This window comes from Musca domestica, unplaced genomic scaffold, assembly GCF_030504385.1.
Source record: "Musca domestica strain aabys unplaced genomic scaffold, Musca_domestica.polishedcontigs.V.1.1 84, whole genome shotgun sequence".
Lineage (NCBI taxonomy): Eukaryota > Metazoa > Arthropoda > Insecta > Diptera > Muscidae > Musca > Musca domestica.
This window is the reverse complement of record NW_026712417.1, coordinates 1,365,541-1,383,817: the sequence shown is the minus strand read 5'-3', so window position 1 is coordinate 1,383,817 and position 18,277 is coordinate 1,365,541. Positions and strand designations below refer to the sequence as shown.

Here is an 18,277-nt window from a genome sequence, read left to right as displayed (position 1 = left end):
ACTTGTTTAATTCACCATATTTAGAAAAAAAAATTACGGTTATTTGGCATGGTGTCTTCCGCGATTCATTGCTAGGAAGTCCTTATTTTTTTTTTTTAAATTCACAATTATAAGCCCCAAAATCCAGTTTTTAGACGGGAAATTCTTGATTTTTAGCCAGAAACTTCTCGAAATTCTATTTTTTATCCATGTTTTTTGATATTTTGCTTAAAATATCCCCAAATAGGACTTATTGCCTTTTTTTTTTTTTTTTTTTTTTTTTTTGAAATCTCGATCGTTGGTCAGGACATCCTTGATATTTTTTAAATCAACGATTCTTGAATAGGACGTCCTTCATTGAAAAGAAATTCGACCAAATCATTAAGTTCACCGATTTGGTCGAATTTCTTTCCAAGGAATTTTCGTCCAAACCATCAAGTTCACTGATTTGGTCAGAAAAGTAACAAGTTCGAAGCTCTCAATCGGATTTGGTTCAAATTCAAATTGAGACTTTATATACTCACGTGGTGCTCCAATACAATGAAACAGACACTCCGCCTCGCTGTTGAAACGATTCTGGGCATTTCCCTCACAACCGCCCCAAATGAATGAGGTACACTCATTGGTAGTTGATTCGTAACGCCACTTGAATGTGTACTGCTTACATGATCCCGGATCGGCGGGGCCCGTACATTTCTCGTATATCTTCTCCTTTGGCAGGGCGACAATATTACCAATACTACCGCCGGGCACAACACCATTTACCACCATCCCGCCGCCCACTGCCATACCCAGGCCGGTGGCATTCATCACATCAACACCGCCCGTACCGGAATTGACCAATATAACCGGCAAATTGCCATTACCACCGGTCATATTAATGTCACCCGTTGCCACATTCGCATTGGCCATGCCATTGTTATTGGCCAACGGATTGGAATTAATGGCTCCTTGATTGTTGACATTTAAAACATTGCCAATATTGCCATTGATGTTATCGTTATTGTTGTTATTGCTATTGAGGATATTAATGTTGTTGGTGTTGTGATTATTATTGTTATTAGGATTGTTGTTCATGTTCATGTTTAGGTTGTTGATGTTGCCACTGCCGCCGACGCCACTGCTGCTGCTGCTGAGCAGGACCAATGGATTGTTGTTACTATTCTGGCTAGCTGGCGAGTTGAGCAGCAGGGAGTTTGTGGCAGCCGGTATGGCCAGTGTGCGGTGCGGGTGTAGGGAGATCAACAAGACGCTTATGGTGGTGAATAGTTGAAGCCATTTTGTCCTCCTTGTTTTTGGCAACATGCAAGGCATTATTGATGTTTCACATTAAAATCTGTTGAGAAATGTAAATAAAATTGCCAAACAAATAGTAGAGCAAAAACAAGAACAAAAAAAGTTGGTTAGTTAAAAAAACTTGTTCATGTGGAAATGTTTTACGTAAAAAAAGTTTTTAATTAAAATGGGATTTAAATAAATTGAATTATAGATATTGTGGAAATTGTTAAAGTGTTGTTGTTACTGAAATTCACAAATATGTTTATTATTTAACGAGATATTCAATTATTGTGGCAAAGGGTAATGGTTTTGCTGCTGTGTGAATTGGTACAAGAGTTATAAATTGAGAAAAATACTTTAAATTATATTTGAGATCATTTTAGACCATCAGACTCCACTGGTGGTAAGATAAGTTCTGACGAACATAAGGCTGATATGCTGGCGGACCAGGTGCAGGGAACGCTTCGACATGGGGGAGTTTCGGTCGACGATTTTTTTCAGCGTCAACTGAACTTAGCAGAGGAGGGGATTGGAGACCATTCTCCTATTGTGTCGTTTAGCAGTTCATTCGTTACTATTGGTTCCTCTGTGGATAAAATCTTCTTTTGAGAATATAGCGGTTTTTTATATCCCAGGAAGATTGGGTTTGCCAATCAGCCCGTAAATCCTACGGTATGGACTAAATTCCCAATGTAGCCTTGAAAAGGGCAGGGAATGTAATTCGGTCCATCCAATCCTCTTCAATCATTGCCATAATTTAGGGTACTTTCCTACAGCTTGGAAGGAGGCCAGGATACTAAAGCGGGATACTGATCCTCAGTGTGGTAACTACAGGCCTTTTTTCCTTCTATCACCGTTCGGAAAGTGCAATGATTAGAAGAACCGTAAAAGAAAAGGGTATTCTACGGGATTGTCAGTACGGATTTAGGTTTGGTCTCTCCACGACCCATGCCTTATCGACTTTTAGTAGCTTTATTGGCAAAGGCTTCGACAGGAAATACGGAAATATAGCGTCTCCCTAGACACTGCCAAGGCTTATTCTTGATTGATTCTTGATTCTCCAATCGTTTGGCTTTGACAGCCAATCTTGAACGACTCTCTAGTCGCCACTCTGTGTTGACAGGGATTCCTCAAGGTTCCCTCCTTTGTCCGATGTTGTACAACATCTTTTCCGGGCTCCTCCCCCTGGTGGTCTTCTCCTGGCCTATGCCGATGATGTCTTATTAGGCTTTTCCGGTCCGCTTGCTAGGTCGGTCAATAGGCGCATTTACGATGCCCTCCAACGGTACTTCGATACATGACGCCTAAAATTGAATGTAGAATGTGCTATGACCATCCTTGGTCGGCTGGACATAGTATACCCTAATTTTAGAAGGTTTCAGCCGGTTCTTAAAACAGACTAGGATCAGGTTTCTTTGTCAGATATGATAAAATACTTACTTCAACAATATTCGTCATATATACCACTTCGAATCTTGCGGATGAGGTTATTTCCCCCGATGTTAGGCTTTTGATCTACCAGCAGGTGATCAGACCTATCGTCGCCTATACCTTCCCCGTCTGGTTTGATATTTCGTCTCACCAGATGGAAAGACTAAGGATGTGGGGAAGAAAAATACTCATCCTCCATAGAGCCCATTCTTGTAGATCGATCGATCGATGGGTGCAGGATAGACGTCTTTATGACTAAGACTGGACTGGCATTCTTAGACAAGTAGCAGTTCATAGGTAATACCATCGTTGAGGGTATTTTAAGGTGCTTTGAGAATGCGGACTAGCTTTGAGCTCAGAAGAATTTGCCTCCTGCCACCCTTGTAATCACGCTACAGTCAAAACGAATAAAGATAAAAAGTTAAAATTTTGACAGATCTGTCTTTTGTATGAAGATAGGTCAAGTTCGAAAATGGGCTATATCGGTCCACGATATCGTATAGCCACTATATAACGGTACCCCCGATATTCGGTATTTTGACGATTTTAGCCACATTTTTCAATGGAATAGCCTGAAATTCTAAACAAGGAGTTATTTGTGGGTACTTTACCCTCTGAAAGATAATTGTCTATATAGATCCACCATATCGTACAGTCCCCATATAACGACACTCCCCGATATTCGGTATTTTTAAGGTTTCAGCCAAAATTTTAAATGGAATTGTCTTAAAATCCAAAAGAGTTCCTTGTGAGTACATTACCCCCTGGAAGAGAATTATCTACATATGTCGACGATATATGACCCCTATATATAAGTTTCCTCCCGATATTCGGTATTTTGATGATTTTAGCCGCATTTTCATCCGAATTGTCTGAAAATTCACATCAGGAGTTCCTTTTGAGTACTTTTAGGGAATAAAGTATGAGAATTGTCTGTATAGGTCGCCGATATCGTATACCTCCCATATAACGATACCACCCGATATTCGGTATTTTGATGATTTTAGCCAAATTTTTTATTGGTATTGTCTTTAAATTCACACAAGGGTTACTTTACCCCCCTCGAAGACAATTGTCTAAATAGGTCCATGTTTTAGTATAGCGCCCATATAACGGGCTCACATAACGGTAACGGGTATTCGACATTTTCATAATTTTTACGCATTATTCACCGGAATTATTTGAAATTTCGTATATAAGATCGAAACCGTTATAGTCTCATATAATGGTTTTCATTTGAGCGGTATTTTTTAGATTGATTTTGAAATTTCTCAAGTTTCTTCCAAATGGTGGAGGGTATAAAAAGTTCAGCCCGGCCGAACTTAGCTACTTTTTTACTTGTTCTTACCTAGTTCGTAAGTTTTTAATAGCTGTAGCTTTAAGGCATAATGTTGTGTCCACGAACATGTTGTTGGACTTTTAGTTAAGGTAAAGTAGAAGTAGTTGTATAAATTCATGTTTATTTATAGTATAGTTAGGTTTAAGCCATTTTATTTATCTAAGAGTAAGTTTTGAATTAATAATACTGCCAAAACTTAGACCATCATCACAGGGACTAGAAGGAAAATTGGTCATATATAATACCAAATTTTGCAAGACATTTTGGAAAGGTTAAATGCATCATAGGTCTCGAATAAAAATTAAAATAAAATACTTGAAACGCACTAAACGTCGATATTTCAAAATTATATTTTGATTTTTTATCATATTTGATAATTGTTATTTATATTTATACAATTTCGTCATTCAATTGCAATACATTACCTAGGATAAATGATTACTTTTCCCCTTGACACAAACAGATGTTTATCCATTGCCTTCCATAAAACCATTACATCAAAAACAAATTATTTCAATATGCGGAAGGGGCTGGGGGAGGTAAACCAACTAACCCAAATTGATGTATAAACTTTTCCCATTGACAATGTTGTTTTTAGTCGATCAACTTCAAAAGGGAGAAAAACACCATCATTAACTCGATGTTCATCATCGCTGGCAGCAACCGTAGAAAATAAATAACATACGAGAAGCCAAGAAAAAAGAAGATAAGATTTGTGTCAAAATCAGCTACATCATCACCATTGCATCGATGACGTTTGAATATATCACAGAATAGATCTTCCATTGCAAATTGCGAATTCTTAAGCGTTGGCAGTTGGCAACAACTTTACCAAAATCCAACAACATTCATTTCACTTTGGAAAGATTGGCAGCGGAGGGTAGCAAGGAAATGTAGAATATATCGGCAATATGGTATAGTGGAATTTTAAATATGCTTCACAGAAAAGAAAGGAATAGAAAATAGGCATAAATGTCTTTCTCAAATAGTGCTGTTATTGCAAGAATTCAAAATTCAGGGAAGTACCGTTATGCGAACTCGAAAATTTGAAATGCAAATTGCCAACCATATCTTAAAATTTCAATTTTAAGAAGTAAGCAAAGGCTATAGTCGTGCGACTATGTGATACCCTACAACACTACAATGTGTTCGAAGTCCCTATATAGGCAAATACATTTTGCCATTTAAACCTCTAAATGCACATCCTAAGAACAATAGGTTTCAATTCCGACCCACACCATGCCAAATTTCGTGAGGATCGGACGATAATTGCGACATGCATATAATACCCTCAAAACGTAGTGTTGAAGGGTGTAAACATTTAGAAAATTTACAATTCAAAATTGTAAGTCAAATTGAAAAAATCGCATGCGATAAAAAATATGACAAAAATTGAAAAAATGGAACAAAAAATATTCACTTTTTTACTGGTATATTTTTCAGCGATTTTCTTAGATTTGCTGCTTTTCTGGCAAAAACCATTCCGAATTGATGGGAATTGTGAAAATCGGCCCAGCGGTTCTTGATTTATAAGCAGAATAAATAAGATCAATTCTTTTACATATATATTGCACCTATTTTGATATATATCCGATTTCTTGGCTATTAGCATCACTGTAATGGTCAGAAGTTATCTTTTAATGTATTTGTGATTTGGCTGGGATTAAAAATATTCGCGGTTTAGTGGAAATTTTCCTATTTTCTAACATAAAAGTTAGTGTATATTTTACCCGCTAATTATTGTCCGATGGCCGCTCAAATTAGTAGGTCTCTGACCAGTCTCAAACTCTAACTCCATGTAAATTTTTGGTCGATTGGTTCATAATTGAGCAACTGCAAAATCAGGAAATTTTTCTGTTTTGGGTCCATTTCAACCCCTAAATATCGTGCGATCATCTCCAAAAACAATAGGGTTCTATTCTGACCCTAACCCCACCTCCATTTTCAATTTCGTGAGGATCGGTTTATAATTGCGACCTGTAGCTTGATTACAAATTAACATGGACAGACGGACGGACGGACATACATAGCTAGATCGACCCAGCTCGGCGAGCTAGGAAGACCCATATATACTTTCCTATGTGGGAAACCAATATTTCGAGGTGTTACATAATTTTTCGCCCAATCAAATTTATAATACCCCCAACACATAGTGTTGTAGGGTATAAAAATATGGCGAGGTGCCCCAATATATATTGGCTATTCCGTAATATGAGGTACAATTGCAAACTATAAACACCAAATTTTGGACAATTTCATTGAAACAATAGGATCAAATCATCAAAATACCAAATATCGTAATTTGATCTCTTTGAAGGAGTCTAGCCATCTCTGAAGGGAGTTTCCGATTAGGTTAAGATAAAATCCGGAAATGGGCAACATCAGTTCCCTCTTTCTGGTACCTTATAAAAATCTAATTTTAGACCAAGCCGGAAAGGTCGAAAGTAGGGCGAGACCGTCTATATGATACCCAACACCACTATGCGTATTTAGTTAAGCTCTCGAAAACAAACAAGTTCATATTGGATATTTATTAGAAGTAAATCACGCTAACTATGAACCAAATGACATTGCTGAACCAAACACATTACCATTATATGGGGGCTATACCAATACGTGGACCTGTACAGAAAATTTTCAGTTATAGGCTGTAGTATCCATTACTAACTTTAAATGCCAAATTTGAAAAAATTCCGGTAAAAAATGTCGCAAAAATCATGAAAATACCGACTATGGGAAGGTACGGTTATATGTGGGCTATATGAAGATGTGGACCTGCACAGACAATTTTCTCTTTTAGGTTGTAGTATCCATTACGAACTTCAAATACCAATTTGAAACATTTCCGGTGAATAATGTCGCTTAAATATCAAAATTCCGAAAATATATGTCTATTATGTGGGGGCTATACCAAAACGTGGACCTACATGACCCATTTTCAATACTAAAAGTCCTGCAGACATAATACACATTTGAGTAAAATTTTATCAACCTACTTCATTTCGTTCGGAAGCTAAAGTAATTTCCACAGACGGATAGACGGACGAGCATCGCTAAATCAACATAGAATTTTATGCTGATCAAGAATATATACAGGGTGAGATGAAAAAACTGCAACCAACTTCAGACTGCTGTCATTTCTAAGCCACTCGACCGACAGCTGTTGAAATTATTCCAGTGACAGCTCATTATATTGTTTACAAGCGTACAAAAGCATTTTGGTGAGAATTTTTCAGAAAAAAGGTTACTCGTGATGGAATTCCAGCGTAATAGTGTGATTTCTTTATATTTGGCTGGAAACCCACAAGTGGCTATCGTTAGATCACTCCACCATTTAAATGTGAATAAATCTTTTGTGTCTCGTACCATCGCTCGTTACCGTGATACTGGTAGCGTTCCGACGTCATGGAAGGGGACGGCAGAAAACATCAACATCAGCAGAAATGGTTCGAAAAGTAAAGAAGCGAAAATGGCCGTGAGCTGAACATATCGCAATATTATATTCGGCAAATATTGAAAATGAGCTTACACCGCAACAGAAAGAAAATAGACTCAAAATAGCTAAAGAGTTGCTTCGCTTGGCCGTAAGTGTTGAACTTCCGAATTTGGTTTCTGAAATGAGAAAACATTCGTTGTCAAACAAAATAATCTTCTTTACTTGCCAAAGAGGTCAGCTGAAAATGTGCACCTTCGGTTGGCCATGGTATTTAAGCCTAGGGCACGCAAACATTTTGGCCGCAGACCTTGGACATTCTAACAGGACTCAGCACCATCGCACTCAGCACGCGCCACCCATGAATGGTTACGAAATGAGGTTCTTCGCTTCATTTCAAGCGCACAATGGTCACCGAATTCTCCGGATACCAATCCGTTGGACTATTGGTCTGGAATATTTTGGAAAGCAAAGGCACTAAAAAATACCAAAGTATCGATCATCTCAAGCAAGTGCATCGCCGGGAATAGGCCAAAATACCGCAGAGCAAAATTCGGGCAGCGTGTGACGGTTTCATTGGCTGTTTAAAGGCCATAATTCGCCAAAGGTGACCAATTCGAACAAATCTAAGCATATTTTAAAATGCGATGCTATTTCCGTCATTTTTTGCTTTCATTCAATCAAATTTAGAAAAAAATGTAAAAATTATGGCTTTGACTTTGTTGCAGTTTTTTGTATTTCACCCTGTATGATACCCTACAACTTCATGCGTATTTAGTAGAGCTCCCGTAACAAAAATCTTTATATTAGATATTTATGTAAGTAGATCATACCAAATTACGATCCAAATAACATTGCTGGATAGTGAATGATATGACTTCGATAAGGATTATACTAAAAATATTTATTGGAACAATAGATATACCAGACCTAGTTACCCCAAATGGTCAAATTCGGTTGAATATTAAAAAATCTATTCCGTTTTGGCTGGAATTTTACGTACATTCTTCTAGATTGAATTCGGCCATTTGGACTGATATTAGCCATTTGACCACCAATTTTAACAGGGTCGTCCTTGGACCAAAAAAATACTGTTTGGAAAATTTGTGCTCAATTGGATAATAAATGCGACCTGAATTTTGTTCACAAAAATATATGGACAGACGGACGGACTGACATGCCTAAATCGACTCAGAAAGTGTTTCTGAGAAGATCCTCAAAAGTAAATATAGGTCTATCTAGCTTCCCTATCCATATTAAAATCAAATGCACAAAGACATAATACCCTTACCACTATGTAGTGCAGGGTATAATTAAGGATTTCTGATACGATTTTCTAAAAAAAAATTTTGGATTGTCAGACAAAGCTAAATATGTAATTTCAGAACTCTTAAAGTGCAAGTACATAAAAAGCTTGAAGTCGTGGGTAGGCATATTAATGTCAAATTTAAATGGAAAACGACGGCAGGATTTTAATGCGGCTCTGTAATACCTTTATGAAATGTGCCTAGCCATGGCTCCAAGCTTCTTATGTACTTCAACCTTTACTCTTAAATTATAAAATCCCTCCTCCACTTAGAACGAATTTGACAACTCTTAAAAACAATAAAATCCGTTAAAACTTCTGTTAAAATCTTAAAAAAAACCGAATGTAGCTATTATATTAGGGTCTATACGACAACATGAACCTGCGTAGGTAACATTTGTCATAAGACATTACAATATTCAAATGCGAAACTTAAAAAAAATCGATAAATAATGTAGCTAAAATCATCAAAATACTGAATATCGGGAGGTACCGTTATATGGTGGCTATACGAAAACGTGGACCTGCACAGACAATTTTCTGTCGTAGGCTGTATTATCCATTACGAACTTCAAATATCAAATTTGGAACAATTCTAGTGAAAAATGTCCCTAAAATTGTTAAAATGCCGAGTATCGGGAGGTACAGTTATATGGGGGCTATACAAAGACGTGGACCTGCACAGACATCTTTCTCTCTGAGGCTGTAGTATCCATTACGAACTTCAAATACCAAATTTGAAACTATTCCGGTGAAAAATGTCGCTAAAATCATCAAAATACCGAATATCGGGAGGTACAGTTATATATAGGGGGGCTACACCAAAACGTGGTCCTAGTTGGCCCATTTTCAATACCAAAAATCCTGCTGACATAACATACATTTGAGCAAAATTTTATCAATCTACTTCAATTTGTTTGGAAGCTAGAGAGATTTCCACAGACGGATAGACGGACAGACAGACGGACATCGCTAAATCGACATAGAATTTTATGCTGATCAAGAATATATATACTTTGTGGGGTCTATTTCGAGGTGTTACAAACAGAATGACAAACTTAATAAACCCTCCATACTATAGTGGAGGGTATAAAAAGAAAACATTAACCACATTATCGGATGTCTCCTATCAATTGTAAGAAATTTCAGGATTTCGGTCACATATGTTACAAACGCATTGCTGAACCCCATCATACCCTCCCTCATATCGTGGATGCCAACAAAACGAAGAAATAATGATGGCATTTGATGGCCACACGTTGCTGCTCTTCTTGTTGTTGTTGTTCTTGTTTTCCCTAACCCAAATCTGACTTGTTTTATTTACCACAAATGCTGCGATAGTTTCACCATTGTTGGTGTTGTTGTTTGCTTCTGCTGCTGCCGTTGCTATTTCATGTCAATGCCAAAGTACTTCACTTCACAGCATTCTAACAAATAGTGCGCTTTTTTCCGAGGTGTTATTTTCTTCGTTTATCCATCAGCAAAGCAAATAAGATGATAGTTTGTTATTCTTATTTTTAGTTGGTAATTCGTTGCTACTTTTTTCTCGCTCACTGCGAAATCGTTTCCTCTGCTTCGTTCTGTGATGACTATCACTCACCCAAGCAGGCAGCAAGCCATGACCAGCCATGGCGTACTATCCTTTACGCGGTTATTTACGTACCATGACCTGCATATGGGTTGGGGGGCTGGACGCTCCGTAGTTGTTGTTTTCGTTTCTTTAACTTTTAACATTAAATGACTTGACATTGACTGATGATGACTCTCGTGTGAGCGTTTGAATGGAGTGCAGCAAGAGAGCGAGATAAAAGTCGCTGTGGGATATAGTATAGTAAAGAACTGCCAAAGGAGGTGGTGGTGGTGGTGGTGCTAGTCTTTGCCAAATGAAATGTCATAGAAAAGAAGGAGCAGCGGAATGGGAACTTTACTGTGAACGAGAGATAATTTTCGCTTTAAAAGATGACTTGATAATGGAGCGTTACAGCAGCAAATGCAAGTGTAAAAGTAATTTATATGGAAATGTGAGAAAATATTATGGCGTACGGATGTTATGGCGAAGTATTTGAAGAGTCATCTGGCGAAGGAAAAACAAGTGGAACTATTTTCGCTTGATTTTTATACCCTACACCACAAGGTGGTCAGGGTATTATGTCTTTGTGCATTTGTTTGTAACAGGCAAAAGGAAACGAGATAGACCCATAGTTCCTTTTGATGATCTGCATAGAATCACATTCTGAGTCGATTTATGCATGTCCGTCCGTCCGTCTGTCCGTCCGTCCGTCCGTCCGTCCGTCCGTCCGTCTGTCCGTCTGTCCATGTATTTTTGTAAACAAAGTACAGGTCGCATTTATTGCCCGATCCAGATGAAATTTTGCACAGATCATTTGTTTGGCCCAAGGACGAACCCTATTGAAATTGGAGATAATCGGTCAAAATTCAGATATAGCTCCCATATATATCTTCGTCCGATTTGCCTTTTATTGTGCACCAAACGTGTAATATCAGCCCGAATTGTATGGAATTTCGCACATACACCCAGATTAGGCCTGAAAATATGTATGCCAAATTTGATCGCAATCGGTTCAGATATAGCTATAGCTCCCATATATATTGTTCATCCGATTTGTTATTTTTGTCCACCGCCGCCGTAATATGCACTCTGCAACAACAATATTTAGGGAAATATATCAAATACAGCTCAGAAATACATTTGCAAAATTTTATCGAGATCGGTTCAGATTTGGATATAGCTCCCATATATAACTTCGTCCGATTTACCATTTATTGTGCACCAAACGTCTAATATTTGTCCAAATGGGATGGGATTTGGCACATACGACCGAATTGAGTCTAGAAGCTAGTATGTCAAATTTGGTGAAGATCGGTTCAGATATAGCTATAGCCTCCATATATATTATTCATCCGATTTGTTATATTTGTTACCCACAACCGTAATATGCACTCCGTAACAACGATATTCAGGGAAATATATCAAATACAGCTCAGAAATATCTTTGCCAAATTTTATCGAGATCGGTTCAGATTTGGATATAGCTCCCATATATATATTTATCCGATTTCAAATTAATTGTACACCAAATGGTCAATACAAGTCCGAATTTAAATGATACAAATGCTTCGGCATGTTTAGTCCTTTGAACTTTAAATTATAATTATAATCATAGCGTGTACGATTGAATTCTCCCATAAAAACTTTTAATTGTTATGTGGAGCTCTACTAAATTAGCAAAGTGGTGTAGGGTATCATAAAGTCGGCCCCGCCAGACTTTATGACTTTCTTTACTGGTTTCTGTTTGATGTTGGTAAATAAGAGGAAATTTGTTATTTTTTTCAAAGAAACAAAAAAAAAAAAAAAACGGTAAAGAAAGCCTTAAAGTCGAGCGGGACCGATTATATGATACCCTAAACCAGTTTACATATTTAGTAGAGATTCACATAAAACTTAAAAGTTTTTATGGGGAATTTGTGAGAATTAAATCATACCAACTATGATTATAGTTACAATTTAAAGTCCAAAGGAATTAATATATGAGAGGATTATTCTCCTCTGAATTGATTTCTACTAAATTTGCGAGGTGCACAATTAACTTGAAATCGGATCGGATATATATTGGAGCTATATCCAAGTCTGAACCGATCTCGACAAAAAATTAGGAGAGGTATTTCTCAGCTGTATTTAATATATTTCACGGAATATCGTTGTAATGGAGTGCTTATTACGGCTGTGGAGAACAAATATAACAAATTCGGATGAAGAATATACAGCGTGAGGTAAAAACAAAGTCAAACGCCATAATTTTTGGTTTTTTTTTAATTTTATTGAATAAAAGCAAACAAGTAAAAAAACATTAAGTTCGGCCGGGCCAAACTTTTAATATCCTCCACCTTAGGGTAAAAGAAACATTAGAAGAAATTTGGCAAAAACCATTAAAATGCCGATCATGGGGAGGTACCGTTATATGGGGGCTACACCAAAACGTGGACCTATAATTACAATGTTTCGCCACACGAACTAGGACCCATTATGACCCACAAATACCAATTTTTAGACAAAACAGTGAAAAAATGTGGCAAAAACCATTAAAATGCCGATCATGGGGAGGTACCGTTATATGGAGGCTATATCAAATCATGGACCCATACATGCAATGTTTCGCCACCGGAGCTGGAAACCATTATGACCCACAAATACCAATTTTTAGACAAATCCGTGAAAAATTTTGGAAAAAAAAATAAAAAAAAATTAATATCGGAAGGTACCTTTATATGGGGGCTATACCACAACGTGGACCTATACATGCAATGTTTTGCCACACGCTCAGGGACCTGCTATGACCTACAAAAACCAATTTTAAGACAAATCTGTGAAAAAATGTGGCATAAATCATCAAAATACCGAATATCGGGAGGTACCGTTATATGGGGACTATACCAGAAAGTAGACCGATATATCTCATTTTCAATACCAACCATCGTAGACACAATGCAAATAGCTCTGCTAAATTTTGGCGCTCTACGTCAAATAATGTGGGCTGTATCGTGATTTCAACAGACAGACGGACAGACAGACAGAAGGACATCGTTAAATCGACTTAGAATTTTATGCTGATTATGAATATATATACTTTATGGGGTCTAAGACGAATATTTAAGGATGTTACAAACGGAATGACAAAGTTAATATACCCTCCTTTCCAAGGTGGAGGGTATAAAAATGTCGGAAATAGCATGAAATTTTAGAATACGTTTAGATTTGTTCGAATTGTTTGACACGAATTATGGCCTTCAAACGGCCAATGAAATTTATGCCCCTTCTCGGCGAAGAGCTTGATTGAGGTGATCGACACTTTGGCAAAAAAGTTAAAGCCTTGAGAACCCTCCAGAATATTTTCGCGATAATATTCGACAAATATATTCAGATGCCACGAACGCTTGATACGAATGGAGAGCGACCATCGGCTGTTATGGCGGCCCACACTATCACCATGGCCGACGCTTGAGTTCTGGTGCCCAACCGAAGGTGCACATTTTCAACTGACCTCTTTGGCAAGTAAACACGATTATTTTGTTTGTTTACAAACTGCTGGACAACGAATGTTTTCTCGTCGGAGAAAATCAAATTCGGCAGTTCACCACGTTCTGCGAAGCAACTCTTTTGCTCTTTTGAGTCTATTTTCAAATATAAATAAATCACACTATCACGCTCGAATTCCATCACGAATAACATTTTTTCTGGAAAATTCTCATTAAAATTCTTTTGTACGCTTGTAAACAATATAATGAGCTGTCACTAGAATAATTTTAACAGCTGTCGGACGAGTGGCTTAGAAATGACAGCAGTCTGAAGTTGGTTGCAGTTTTTTCTTCTCACCCTGTACATGCTTCTAGACTGAATTCGGTCGGATTAACCAAAATGCAGATCAATTAAAGTGATATTGGCCATTTGGTGCACAATTAACCCGAAATAGGTTGAAGATATATATGGGAGATATATGTAAATTTGAATCGATTCTCACCAACAAAGACCTAAAATGGTAAAGACTAGACAAAATGCATTTTGAGCAAATGGTTTGTGTCTACTGTTGTTGCAAAATGGTCAGGCTTTATCCCTTCATTGTTGTTTTTATAAAAACAACGTTTGTTTATTAGTGAAGAACGATGGTACATAGAGTAACAGCTCATGGCAGAGACATGTTAATATAAAAACCACAATTACAGAAACGGATAACAAATCAAAATTTGAAAAATCCAAAATTTTGGTTTCAAAATTCTATTCCATAGAACTTTCCGAAAATTTGCACGTTGCCTTAGCGGATTAAATCAGTTAACATTGGTAACTATGTTGTTATGATATCGTAACAACAGAGGTTTTTTCATAGGGTTACCAAATCTTGACTCTGTCTTGTCCTATCTTTACACTTCTATGTCTTTGTCACCAATTTCAATAGGGTTCGCCCTTGGGCCAAACAAATATTGTTTGGAAAATTTGGGATCATTAATGCCACGAGCATTTTGTTCACAAAAATATGTGGACAGACGGAGGGTCAGACGGACGGTCGATCATGCATACATATTGACTTAGAATGTGATTTTATGCAGATCAGAAACTCTGGGTCTCTCTCGTTTCCTTTTGCCTGTTACACGGGACATTCGGAGACCACTCTCTCTCTCTCTATTGTTTCTCCGCGCAGGACAGTAACTCAGTTGGCATATGAAAATCGCTGAAGTTGAATTTTCGGATGTATGTAATTGAGGTTTGGATTCCAAAACTGACGCCCACTTGTACTTCTAGTAGCCAGTAGCCTATGCAACTCACTGGACTAGCATTCTCGGGTTGAAGGTTACGCCGGTGGCTTCCGGCAACTAACTCCAGCTTATGTGAACAGGATTTTACTGGTGGTTAATGAAAATTTTCGAATTCGAACTGATTTCATTCGGGATCTTAGCTAAGGCACACAATTGTTCTAACATATCCCTATAGAACCTTAGTTCAAATGGAATAGAACTTACAAGTGACTTTCAAAACTCACTCTTACTTGTCTGTGCGGGATTTTTTCAAGTGTCTTATGAAACTAGATTTGGATACTCTGATGGGCAGTTTTAGGGAGTAGCTTCCTAAACCTTTGGCCTTGCCTTCAATGACTTACTAAACTTATGTGATCCAATCTGGACTTGATTTATAAAGGGTTACCAAAATTAACTTCCAAATGATCGAGCAGGACTGTAATAGTGACTTACGAAACTCATGGGATATTGATTCGCATACGTTCAGGATTGTCGAATGGATCCAATCACTCACTCCCACTTGTTCGTGGAGACCTCTGGCTATAGGGGCTTATAAATGGATTTGCCTTACCGAACTCACTGGATTTGGATATACGAGAGTACAGAAATATTGCACGGCTTCCGCAAGCTATGTCTCGCAGAGGGTGGTCAATAATTCATGTTCCATCAAAATTTCTTGTCGTACCCCACTAAACCACTTACTTTTTTGTCTTGAAGTCATATTTCGTTTTCAGTGATGCGTCTGTCTCTCTCAATTATTTAATATAGAACTATTTAATATGGAACTACGCAATAAGTTTACACCTCCCTCCTGACAGTCTTTGGATAGCAGTATACAGCCCGCACTATTTTGTTCAGAGTTCTGAAATTTGATACAAGTTTTTTGGTTGTCGTTGCAGAAAAGGCTGCGATAACAGCCCTTTGCCATGGAAGATGCCAGTATTTTAGGATCGTAGACCCAGCTGTGGTGAAATCCTAGCCCTTATGGTAATTACATTTTTAAAATTATTAGAAGTAGAGGATAGACAAAAAAACCGGCATTAGTATACCCCTGACTCAATTCTCTCCGAAGGTTGTAGGTTTCTCTGCTTTGTTCTCGTTCCAAATATTTGTTGTGACCTTTTTCAAACATCATAAATTAATTCACTTTTTTTTACTGAATTTTTATTTTACTCAACACCCAACAATTCCTATTCACAAGCATGCATGTGTTTGTGTGTGTGTCAAAGTCTTTTATGTATGCATGTGTCTGTGTTCGTGTATGTCATGACAAAATGAAATAATTTAATATTAAATAATTCGTTCACTTTTGGCGCACAATTTCACATTGCAAATATTCTTTGCGTTGTTTGTTCGCCTTGTAAAAGTTCATGTGAAACAACTTTTGAACGAGTTTTCGTGTGCGTGTGTCGGTATGTGGTAGTATGGGTGGCCCATGAACACACAGACAATACACCAGCACTAACACATGTACAAGCGAGTTAGTGCTGTAAAAGAAACGTTGATTTTTTTTTTGTCGAAATTTATTGTTAAAATTCACTTTGACGTATTGTTCTGCAACGTGGCCCGATGTAGTTGTTGATGTTGTAGTGGCGTTCTTACACTTGAAACTTGTTGTGAAAACAAATTGCTAAACGAATATATAGTGAAGCAACGAGAGAGAAAATTTATAGTTACAGATGAAATGGTAGCAAAGTGTTCCAGTTGTCAATGTCGGATTCTTTAAATGCGTTTTTTTCTGAGTCCTATATAAAAATACGTTTTGCTTTTCTATGAAAAAACGAAGATTTTGTATTCTTCTAAAGAAGAGGACCTTGTGGTCTTCTACGGAGAAATATCTAGTGGCACAGCAAATCACAAACTGTTGAAGAACTGTGAATATTTTTATAGCAATGTTCTGCTATTCTTTGGCAGAAGAAGACCTTCTGCAATTCTTTGAGAGAGGAGGAGCTACTGCCATTTTCTATATCAGAGGATGACCTACTGCCATTTTCTATAGCAGCAGGAGTTCTGCTATTTTCTATAGCCTTCTACGATTTTCTGTAGCCTTCAACGATTTTCTATAGCCTTCTGCTATTTTCCATAAACCTTCTGCTATTTTCTATGGCCTTCTGCTATTTTCTACAGCCTTTTGTTATTTTCTATTGCCTTCTGTTATTTTCTATAGCCTTCTGTTATTTTCTATAGCCTTCTGCTATTTTCCATAGCCATCTGCTATTTTTTATAGCTTTATGCTATTTTCTATAGCCTTTTGCTATTCTATAGCCTTCTGCTATTTACAGCCTTCTGCTATTTTCTATAGCTTTCTGCTATTTTCTATAGCCTTCTGTTATTTTCAATAGCCTTCTGCTATTTTCTATAGCTTTCTGCTAGTTTCTATAGCCTTCCGCTATTATAGAACCTCTTGCTATTTTCTATAGCCTTTTGCTAATTTCTATAGCCTTTTGCTAATTTCTATAGCCTTTTGATATTTTCTATAGCCTTTTGCTATTTTCTATAGCCTTCTGCAATTTTCTACAGCCTTCTGCTATTCTAAAGCCTTCTGTTATTCTATAGCCTTCTGCTATTTTCTATAGCCTTCTGCTATTTTCTATAGCCATCTGCTATTTTGTATAACCATTTACAGCCTTCTGCTATTTTCTATAGCCTTCTGCTATTTTCTATAGCCTTCTGCTATTTATAACCTTCTGCTATTCTAAAGCCTTCTGTCATTATATAGTTTTCTGCTATTCTCTATAGCCTTGTGCTATTTTCTATTGACTTGTGCTATTTTCTGTAGCCTTGTGCTATTCTTTAGCCTTCTGTTATTCTATAGCAGAGGAGGATCTTCTGCCATTTTCTATAGCAGAGGAGGACCTGCTACCCTTTTTTACAGAAGAGGGGACCTTCCACTGTTTTCTTCTGTAGCCTTCTGCTATTTTCTATAGCCTTCTGCTATTTTCTGTAGCCTTCTGGAAATAGCCTTCTGCTATTTTCTATAGCCTTCTACTATTTTCTTTAGCCTTCTGCTATTTTCTTTAGCATTCTGCTATTTTATATAGCCTTCCGCTATTATAGAGCCTCCTGCTATTTTCTATAGCCTTTTGCTATTTCCTATAGCCTTCTGTTATTTTATATTTCCTTCTGCTATTTTCTATAGCCTTCTGCTAGTTAGTATAGCCTTCTGCTATTTTCTACAGCCTTCTGCTATTCTATAGCCTTCTGC

At 37.4% G+C, this 18,277-nt stretch overlaps 1 protein-coding gene across 8 annotated transcripts in view; it reads right to left on the bottom strand.

The window, feature by feature from the left end:
• Positions 1-18,277, bottom strand: part of LOC101887310 (axotactin) — a 238,775-nt gene that overhangs the window by 163,711 nt on the left and 56,787 nt on the right. For 7 of the 8 annotated variants that reach the window (XM_059131289.1, XM_020039625.2, XM_059131292.1 and 4 more), the window contains exon 3: positions 504-1,315. In XM_059131289.1, the coding sequence (XP_058987272.1) occupies positions 504-1,293 (790 nt within the window). In that variant the 5' untranslated portion in view covers positions 1,294-1,315. Of the gene's footprint in view, positions 1-503; positions 1,325-18,277 lie in introns of those variants that run through there. The other variant, XM_011297586.3, reaches the window with a different exon arrangement.